Here is a 10205-nt window from a genome sequence, read left to right on the forward strand (position 1 = left end):
ACCAAGTGACATTCATAGGCTAAGTTAGTCATGCCCATTATTTTTAACTGGCCTTCTCTGAGTAAGAACATAATTGGACAGAACCCACTGGTTTTACCTGCTGCGAAAAAAATCTTAAACTCACACTACAGGACAGCAAACCTATGGCATCATCCAGAACGCCACTCGTTTCATCGTGACGTCATGGGCCTGAGCAGTGACGTCACCGCCACACGCCCACTGGTTCCTCCCGCAAGCCTAGAGTTCCTCCTCCTCTCAATATGGCGCCGAGTGAGACTCCGCAAAAAAAGAAAAGAAAAGAAAAGGCGCTGAAGTACCGTAGGTCGCATGAACCCTCCGGCGCGCCGTATTAGGCCGAGGTGCGCCCTCTAGAGGAACAGGTTGGGAATAGCGGAACGGGAGTTCTAAATGGGCGGGATTTCCTCCCCGGGGGCGAAACTGATTCGCTAGCGAAAAGGGCGCAGGGCGGAAGCAGATCTTTGCGCAGGCGCAGTCCAGGGGTGGTCGGAGACGGAGCTGGGGGGAGGGGCGCGCCCGCCAGAGCATCGGGGAGAAGGAGGAGGGTCGTGAGGCGAAGAGACTCGAGCGCCATGGAGGAGCGGGGCGAGCCGCAGTCGCCGCCGGCGTGAGTAGGGGCGGTCGGGCCGGTCTTTCCCCTGGGCCGCAGGGCGGGCCTCCGTTAGCCGCCCCTCCCCCAGCACGCCCGCCGCCCGCACGGAAGGCCCGGTGCGGGGAGGAGAGGAGGGAGCCGCGCTCGGCGGAGCCCTCATCCGAGGATGCATTCGGGCTGGAGGGGGGCAAGCAAGGGCGGGCAGGAGGGTGGGGCCCAGGACCCCCTCCCAGGCCCCCCTCCCCGCTGCACCGGGGTTCCCATGGCAACGAGGCTTGGCGGGAGGCCTTCGTTCTGCGCCCCTGCTGGCGCCTGGCCGAAAGGCACCAAGGGTCGCCTGAGGCTGATGGCCAGGGGGGCTCCCTCGTGGCTGAGCCGGGAACCCTTCACCTGGTTTCCACCTTTCTCATTTGTTTTGGCTTGCCGGGGCAGAGGTGGGGGCTCGGGGTCGTGGTCGAAATCTTAAAATATTAGGCGTGGGGAGGTGGGTGCGAGTATCTGTGTCCTTCCTCATCTGTTGTTCCATCCCAGCACCTGTTCCTTCCTCTGACTGACTGCCCTGCAAATTCTTCTGCTCCGTTATGTTGTTGACCCATGTGTTTCTTCGCAGTACTGTCGGAGATATAAAAGTACGGCTTCACATGTTTATTTGTTTACATGTACAGACAAGGTGCTTTGCAGTTTTTCCCATGTGGTAAATGCAAACATAATTTCTAACATGTTTGGTGCCTTGTGACATCTGAAATGTCCCCCAAGTGGAATAATTGTGCTAATATATGTGTTTTTGTATAACTCGTTCATACGACAGATCTCACTGTTACAGAATATGGCATACTGAAACTGTTGTCTTCTCAGGGATAGGATGAGCCAGGGTGACTCAAACCCAGCAGCAATTCCACATGCAGCTGAAGATGTTCAGGGAGATGACAGGTGGATGTCACAGGTAAAAAAACCATGGTATGCTGTAGCAGGATTGAGTGGGTTTTTCTGTCTTGTACGACACCTGTAGGGATAGCGATCACTGCTGCCACTATAGCTCTTTTGCGAAAGGCACAGTCTCTGTGAAGACTGTCTGGCTGACTTGCCTATAGGGTATACTAGTAGACCTATTCTTAACATAATCCCAAATTGCAAAGTGCTGGAGGCTTTACTTCAGTTTACACGTCAAATTACTGAGAGTTGAAGACAGTGCACTGCTTTGCATGACTGTTCTCTTTTGCAATATGCCTTAAGCTCCATATGCTCAAGACTGGGTAGACTTCCCACAGTTCAACGTATTATACAATTATTCTGCTTTTCATACATAGATTGTATCATAAAGTGGCTTACATTAGTTAAAAGGAGATGGCTCCTGCTCTCAGCCTTACAAACAAAAAAGACAAGACAAAGAATAGAGGAGGATCAGTTTGGCAATGCAAGAATGAAGTGACAAGTTGTAAATGGGCATTAGTATCCAGTTTTGGCCAGACTGATCTCCCCTTGTTAGGACACTTGCTTGGAGAAAAATTGGTTACAACTACCTGTTAGTTCTCATTCCTTTTGCTAGTGGCAGAGGCCATGTGTATGTGTGTTCACTACTGTCCTCACCATAGTAGTGGGCATCTGCAATAAGGAAATAACAGCAGCAAAATGGCAGAGTTGAGAGGCAGTCAGGATTGTAAGTCAAAAGATAATTGACTCTGGGTGCAAGAAAGCTGCTTGGTTGTCATAATGCTCTTGCTTTATTTTTATACAGCATAACCGTTTTGTGTTGGACTGCAAGGACAAGGAACCTGATGTGCTGTTTGTGGGGGATTCCATGGTTCAGCTGCTACAGCAATATGAGGTACTGAGTGGTGAGGCTGCGGGGCTTGTTATATGAACACACTCGCTTTCCATCAACTACATAATGTAAAAACGGCTACCTATCTGAATCTAGAATAATGTTGACAGTCCACCAACAATGGACAGAGCCTTCTTTTGAAAACCATTCATAGGGCTCAGCCCATGAAAGGGAAAGGGAGCCTTTGACCCTGTGCTTGACATCACATATATCTTTGGCCCAACTTCCTAGGCATCCATCTGTTGCGCATGATATCTGTGAAGGGGTAGCATGGTGGATTTTTCCATTGGGAGGGCATTGACCTAGAAGACCTTTGAGGTTCCTTCCATCCTTATGACCCCAGGAGACCTTTGTGTGTACAGCTATATGCAAAGGTTTCTCTTTTGAAGATGTCCACATAGATGTATGGGTGGGCCTGCGACTGTGCACAACATTAGGCAGGGCCAAGAGGCACAGTCTCGCACTCCAGCCATGTGCTTGATGCTACACATAGACAGCAACATCAGAAAAGAGCTTTGAAGGTTCTTCAATCCAGGTTCTGTGTAGATACTACCCTTTTTAAAAAACAACAATCCAACAACAGATACCTTTCCGGTGGGTTAGACTGTATGGTCAAATATTCTGCTTTTGTTCAAGGGTGATCTAAAAGATTGAATTGGTTTCTGGTTATAGATATGGCGAGAACTCTTTTCACCTTTACACGCACTGAATTTTGGGATTGGAGGGGACACAACGGGGCAGGTTTTGTGGAGACTGAAGAATGGTGAACTGGAGAATATTAAACCCAAGGTAAGCTGGGGATAATGACTGTGTGTATGTGAAGGCTCCCTTTTCAAATGAACAGTTTGCTGGCTGTTGGTCCCACCAAAACAGTTCTGCGCTGATAAGCACATAATGATTCCATGCCAATGTGTTTGTTGTATATATTTGTAATTTATAACTAACAAGGAAGCAGAGGCCTAGGCTGTGAGTGATATTGTCAAAAATACCAAAGTCTGAGGGAGGCATCACCAGTAACCTGCTGAGGGATTTAACAGCAGGCTGCTTTGGCAACTATTTCCAGGCCAGAAGATTCAGGAGCAGTTGGAACACCTGAGAATTTCTAGGGGGGTATCCTGTAACTATTGTCTGTTAATTCTATTTTAAATATACAGTATTTTATGTCTGCAGAACTTTGGTCTATAGGTGTGGTATGAATATGGCAAATAAATATTAAATGCATAATACAATATTCTTTCATTTGAGGTTGTGTGGGTTCTTTTTCTTCTCCCTTCTCTTCATCCACAGGTCATTGTTGTTTGGGTTGGAACAAATAACCATGAAAACACAGCAGAGGAAGTAGCTGGTGGAATAGAGGCCATTGTAAGGCTCATCAATACGCGGCAGCCTCAGGCCAAGATAATCGTGCTGGTATGCATTGCTGTGGTGAAGGAACAAATAGCAACTTTGAGAATGTGTGCACTTTCTGCAAGCTCCTCTTTGACCAGGAGGAATGGTAGTAGCAGTATGAGAAGAGAAGGGCAGTGCCACTCCTTCTTGCAGGGATGCTTCTGGGAATAGTAGGTCTCTGAAGCCTTCTCTTGGCCAAGGCAAAGGAAGGAAGGAGCACTAGGTGTAATGCCTTGAGCCATTATTTATTTAGGGAAAGGTTTCTTGTTGTTCTTCAGAGTGGAAGTTGCTGTCATAACAGATCAGCTAAATCCCTTATAATAGCTGAGGATGATTCCCTGGATGTGCAGAATTTAAAAGGAAGTAGGTCTTTTGTGGAACGCTTTCCCTTGAGTGGGAAGACTTTTCCAATTTTGATGTGAGGCTTAAGATTGTCAGTGTTCTCCCAAACGGAGTGGTGAGTTTTACTGTGTCAGTTTCTCTGATCCTTTTAACATCAATTTTCATTATTTTTACTGTAAAGCTTATTGTGGTTTTTATCTGTTTTATTTTACAAATTGAATAGCCATTTGAATACAGTACAATCACACAGGGGCTGTGTTCAGGGTTGGCACATATAGACATACACACTTATACTCAAACCACCCCCAGGCAAACATCCTTACCCTTTCTGGAGCTGTGCGCTGAGTAGGCCTTGACCCCTCAAGCAAGGGGAAATGGTCAAAAGCTCTTTCCTTGCCAGGAAAACCCTGTGCAAAAAGAACCTTTAAGCTCTCCACATTCCATTCATTTAATTTGTGTGATTTCAACCGGCCGGCCTTCAGCCACATAAAGTTGAAATCACACGTGTTAAAACACACATAAGCTGCAATTGAACTGTTAATTCATTATTTTAGAAAATGGAGTATTAGTTAATCATGTTTCTTTTCTGTTCACTTTAAATTATGATAAGGGCGCTGAGAACTTTGTATCAGTTGCACAGTTGGGGGGTATTGGTTTGCTTTTGCCTTTGTTTTTATTATCTGTTTTGTGCTCTAATTTTGTATTTTTATGTTGTGAACTGCCCTGTGATCTTTGGATGAAGGGCAGTATACAAAATTGATAAATAATAAGGCATTAGAACAGTCCATGTATAAATCATTTCTTTTAAAATGGGAGAGGAAGGTACAAACCCTAGGTTTTACTTAGAACTGCCCTGTGAATAGACCTATTGAAATTAATGGCCATTCATTTCAGTGGGTCTACTTTGAGTAAAACTCAGTTGCATGCAGGTGGAGAGTATAAGTTGTCACGTGCTTCTTAATGATGAGGTAGGGACAAGGTTCCTAGTGGGTGAGAAGGAGACAGATGGTTTATGCAGCATCATTTGCCAGGGTCCAGAGAGAGGATGATGTGGATGCGTAAACCATGGGTAGAGTCAGTGCACAGGGAGATGCCTGGGTGAGATTTCGGGAGCATGCTTCTTACATGCTTCTGTCCTGTTTCATGCTCAAGGGCCTGCTCCCTCGTGGTGAGAAGCCAAACCTGCTGCGGCAGAAGAACAACAAGGTGAACCAGCTCCTGAAGACCTCACTGCCCAAACTCTCCAATGTCCAGCTGCTGGATGTGGATGCCGGCTTTGTGCACTCAGATGGCACCATCTCCTGCCACGACATGTTTGATTTTCTGCACCTATCGGGTGCCGGCTACGCCAAGATCTGCAAACCCCTCCATGAACTGATCATGCAGCTGCTGGAGGAGACCCCCGAAGAGAAGCAGGCGACTTTGGCCTGATCCCAGCCATGTCCGTGGCACCCCAGCTCCATCAGCGCAGTTCTTTTTATCCTGGCACTACAGAATCCTCCTTACTCAAAGTGCTTTCCATTGTTGAATGTTACTGGGTGTTGTGTTTAGCATTGGAAAGGAAAGGGGACTGGGGCGGTGGCTGGAATGGCAGCACATGGGTCAGCTCAGTCAGTCAGAGCCACCTGCAGAGAGTGGTTTAAATTGACCGAAGAAGGATGATACTTTAAAGTCATTTCTTGTTTACAGTGTGAACGTTCCTGTCACCTGTTCGTTGCTCATGTTCTGCTGTCACTCTGCCAGTTTCCTCGCCTTAGTGTCCTGCCAGGCTTATTATTCCAATAGCCCCTAAATGTCTGAGCTCATTAGCTGCACTCACATTCCACTTCCTGAACTGAAAGTAGCCTGCTTCTTTAAAAGTTGGAATTGTTTGGAGAGTTTTTATACTAAACTGGGGTTGGGTTTTTTGTTTTAAGTGATCTTAGCTGCTTTTCTGGCTTTGGCAACAACAGAAAGCAGGATAAAGCTACATCAGGCAACTTCAGACGTGTGAAAAATTAATTGTCAAGTGAGTGAACTCATTTAACTCAGCCTGTTTTCATTTCTTGCTTGATGGATGTCATTCTGTTGCTGGGGAAGAGGGGACTGCCCAATTTCTGCATCCTGGTAGAACCATTTGTTCTCTCTTCTCTCTCCCCTTCCCCCTTTTGTGTGCTTTGATTCAACATTCCCATCTCTTAAAAGGCCCAGTGGCCTTGGAGCCTGACGTACCCACCAATATAAACTGACATTTCTTCCCGCTGTTCCATATTGTGCTTCAGAATGCTTTGCAGAGCTGCTTGTGTTCATTTTTAAAAGAAAGAGCAAAAAGGAAGTGACTGTTACTTCTCCTACCCTCTTAACGTCATAATCCTTGCTCATTTCCCTTCTCTCAAGGCCTGCAGCAGGCTGAAGCTTTACAAGGCCCAAGGTTGTGTTTCTTGGTTGGGTCTGTCTTGTACAAGCATTTTATTCAACCAGATGAGGCCTCTGACAGCGAGGGACATAATTGAGCTATAGCCGTTACCTCTCTTGAGTAGGAAAGGGTCTAGTGTGGAAAGCATGTTTCTGGGGATTCCTGTATAGAGATTACTAGGGATATAAAGCCTTAATTCATGTCTACATGGATGGGAGAGATTTTCCCACGAAGGGAAAACCTCTTTCAGATTTCTGGTTTTAGGAATCTGAAAAAAGCAAGTTTTTTTTATAAAAAAACAAATATGCTTCCGTCTATGGTCTGCTTTTACCTGAGCTAGTTCAGAAACATCAGCTATTTAAACTTAGCCAGTTGTGCATAGTTCTAACATGTTCTTCTGCCCTCCCCCAAAGTCTTGTGCATGAGACTTTAGTGGCTCTTTTTGTCGTGGAAATGCTTTTTCATATCAGGAGGTTCTTGGGAGCAAGTTCACTTTCTGAACACGCTCACTTGATGTCTTCCAAGTAGGCCTTTATCCTAGCATTTATCCTCCCTCCCCTCACCCTATTACCTTGCTTCTGTAGACTTCCTCCAGCACAGGTGGGAAAATGCAAAAAGCACAGAGCCCCTACTCCACAAAAGAATGGTGGGGGAACAGCGTGTGCTGGAATCCTGAACTGGGGATGGCCGTGGTTGAGCTGGCCATACACTGCTGGGGCTTTGCTGCTTACCCTTTTGTGGAAAAGGTAGCACTGGCCTAACTCTTCCTGAAATACCTCTCTGGTGTTCCTTCCATGCTAGTGAAACAGCTGCTTGTGGTCCAAATGCTCCTTTTGGAAGATGCTCCTCCCCTTCACAGACCCTGGCCCTGAACTAGCTGCTTCTCTGGGGTCTGTCTCAATTGCTTTTTGCCATTTCCCCTGCCTGCTGCCCTGGATCCGACCTAAAGGCAGGTCAGTATCTTCCTGTCTGTCCTGTCACAAAGAGAAGCTTCTCATTAACAAGACTGGAGAATGTTGTAGGTCCCGCCCCATCCTTTATTTGAACCCTGTTTCATCTGCAAGTGCTGACATGTATCCTGCTTCTCTGTATTCCCAAACAAGATCCTAATATTGGGATGTGCTTGGCTGCCCAGTGCTCCTGGTAACCCAGGAATACATCTTGTGCATCATATACTGCCCCGCCTTGAGCTTTTACATGGCTTTTCCCTCTAATCTCATTGCTGTTTACAGTTGTATGCTGCCGCCCAGAATCTCGTCTGTGCAGTGGTATATGAACATTGCTAGTTTTATATTTATTGCAGCAAAGAAAAAGTGTGAAAGAAGGTTAAGGAATGTTGTCTTTCTCTCGTCGTGCATGTGTGTGTGTGTGTGTGGCTGTAACAAAGGGACCCTGTGCCCATAGGAGAGAATTGTGGTTCTGGCAGCATGCTGGCTCAAGAGTGTGGAAACTCCTTGGAGCCTGACCTTTTGCTGCTGGGAGTTTGGGAGGGTGCTTTCTCCCCCCCCCCTTTTTTTTTTTTTTTTACTGGTAGCCAACTGAACTTTCCACCCCCACCACCAAAAAAAGTGATGATAATTGCTTTGGCAAAATGGCATTGATGACTGGTAGAGCTCACTGTTTAGTGCATATTTCAATATAAATGTATATGTTTCACCAATTAGTTCTTGTGAGTGTCTCTCATTTCTGGTAGGGTGGGTGGGTGTGCTGCTTGGACTCATGAGGTCTAGCCCCAAACTGCATTAAGAACCATGTGTGCATCAGAAATGTACTAGTTTTCTGTGTTTTTTTTTTAAAAAAAAAAACTATGGGGGAAGGGGACATGTATATCTACAAGGTTATACTGGAGCACAGGGAGCTGTAATTAAAACTCTCAGATTATGGAGGGGTGTGTATTTTTATTATCACCACAAATGTGTGGGGGGGGGGAGAGTAATTTTCAACAAAAAATCATTCTAAAATCTTGTTCAGTTCTGTGCTTGTTCATATTTGGTCTTCATTTCTTGTTTGTAAGCTCTTCCTCCAAGCAAGGATGTTCCTGAAATTCCCCTTCTTTGTGGGCAGCCAAGAGGCTATAATAATGTGCCTCCTAACAAGAGATTGTTGGTGTTTTCCAGGAGCATGGCCAATGTCCTCCTCCTGGTTACAGCATGGCAAGTTGCTGCCTACCAGCCATCTGCATGGAGGTGGGGAATGGCTAAGCTCTGTATCCGGGCAACAAATTGTATAAACTTCCCTTTTTTTCAGATGAGTGCAGTTGATAAGCTCTAGACTAGGATTCTGTTAGAAATGCCCTTCCATCCACCATTTGGGCCTGCATAGTAGGCAGAAATGTCGTCTGTAGCCCGCCCCATTGTAGAAACAGCTGTCTTGGTGCTGGACAAATAATAGGTGGCAACCTTGTTTCCTGGTAAGGAAGTACTGTACTGGTACACCTAGGGTTGAAAGTAGAACGTTACATCAAAACTAGGTGATTCCATTTCAGCAGGGTTTGGAAACCCTTTTTAAAAGACATAAAAATTGCAGGTAGCTATTTTAAGCCGGGGGACGGATGGGACCTTTATGCAGGCCAACTCCAACTGTTGGATTTAGGTGCCCTTTTTTTGGTTTTGGGGTTTTTTGGGTAAGCATTTCTGAGAACCATGGCTAAAGAGGGCCAACAAATAATAATAATAATAATAATAATAATAATAATAATAATAATAATTTATTATTTGTACTCCGCCCATCTGGCTGGGTTTCCAGAATGTCAGAAGAGACTAAACAAGTATTCCAGTTACTCCTAACGTTCAGGATGAACATTAAGGCGCCAACAACACAGCAACACTGGTGGCAGTGAGAACTGAGCATGTTGCTGGCAATATCATCAAAAGCTCTTGCTGCTGCAACAAGCAACTGCGAAGTTCTCTTTTAGTAAACATTTGTATGTTGCAATTCTGCACTGAATAGTAAGCAGGTTGCAGCTCGTCCTGTCCTAAATTACTGACTCCAGGGATGAGCTCTTTTTAGATTTTATTTCTTAGATTTCCATCCTTCCTCTCAAAGGAGCCCCAGGTAGCAAACATCCAAAAGTTAATACAATTTTAAAAGACGTTTAAAACGCTTCAAAATCAACTAGAAACAAGTAAAAAAAAACCCCATGCATTTAGAACTTTTTAAAGCAATAGCATACCCTCATTCCTGCTAAGGGCAAGGTTACCCTGACCGGTATCCTTCAGCCGCCAAGTGCCTGCGTAAGCAAAAATGTGTGTACATTTCTCCTGAAAGTCAGCAATGCTGGAGGCAGAAACACCTTCCCATATACAGGCAGGTAGGCGCACCTGCCGCCTCCTCTCTTTGCCAGGCACCTTCCGGAGAGCTGGCGCGTCCTCTAGTGCATTTCTCTTCCTGTGCATTGCCTTTCTGCTGAAAACTTTTCAGCATCTCCCAAGAACCTACGCCTGGATCGTCCGCGCACGGGAGATGCAGGGGCTGCTTATCACAAAAAAGGCACATTCCTCCGCGCCCCGTGTACCATTTCCTCTGCCGCGAGAGAGGTTTGTGTGCCCCCCCCAAAAAAGTCCTAATTACGAAAGAGGCCTCCGGCTCGAGGTTGCTCGTCTGCAGCCGGCATCCTACCCGGGCTGTGCCATAGGCAGGGCAGCTGC

General features: G+C 46.0%; 1 protein-coding gene and 1 long non-coding RNA gene across 5 annotated transcripts; one reads left to right on the plus strand and one right to left on the minus strand.

The window, feature by feature from the left end:
- The first annotated feature begins 220 nt into the window (after nt 1-220).
- Nucleotides 221-8218, plus strand: PAFAH1B2 (platelet activating factor acetylhydrolase 1b catalytic subunit 2). 4 transcript variants are annotated; one of them, XM_080983710.1, is made up of 7 exons: nt 484-625; nt 1142-1239; nt 1466-1553; nt 2346-2435; nt 3105-3221; nt 3720-3842; nt 5316-8218. In XM_080983710.1, exons 3-7 carry the CDS (start codon nt 1473-1475, stop codon nt 5592-5594), a joined length of 690 nt encoding a protein of 229 aa, XP_080839836.1. In that variant the 5' UTR covers nt 484-625; nt 1142-1239; nt 1466-1472; the 3' UTR covers nt 5595-8218. The 4 variants fall into 4 exon arrangements, with proteins under 4 accessions (XP_080839835.1, XP_080839837.1, XP_080839834.1 ...); XM_080983709.1 differs by lacking the exons at nt 484-625; nt 1142-1239 and adding an exon at nt 221-359; XM_080983711.1 differs by lacking the exons at nt 484-625; nt 1142-1239 and adding an exon at nt 362-380.
- On the minus strand, nt 7967-10138 carry LOC308464383. Its single transcript, XR_013979983.1, has 2 exons — nt 9731-10138; nt 7967-8993 (listed from the first exon to the last, which is right to left on the minus strand). It is a non-coding gene; the product is annotated as an uncharacterized lncRNA (long non-coding RNA).
- Nucleotides 10139-10205: the final 67 nt, after the last annotated feature.

This window comes from Podarcis pityusensis (genome assembly GCF_964106645.2).
Source record: "Podarcis pityusensis genome assembly, chromosome: 15".
Classification (NCBI taxonomy): Eukaryota; Metazoa; Chordata; class Lepidosauria; order Squamata; family Lacertidae; genus Podarcis; species Podarcis pityusensis.

What these genes read in the sequence shown, in the direction of transcription:
- PAFAH1B2 (XM_080983708.1), top strand. Translation starts at nt 591, where the DNA reads ATGGAGGAGCGGGGCGAGCCGCAGTCGCCGCCGGC. An exon ending in GAGCCGCAGTCGCCGCCGGC is followed by an intron (nt 626 to 1,465) that starts GTGAGTAGGGGC and finishes TTGTCTTCTCAG; the next exon opens with GGATAGGATGAGCCAGGGTG. An exon ending in ATGACAGGTGGATGTCACAG is followed by an intron (nt 1,554 to 2,345) that starts GTAAAAAAACCA and finishes ATTTTTATACAG; the next exon opens with CATAACCGTTTTGTGTTGGA.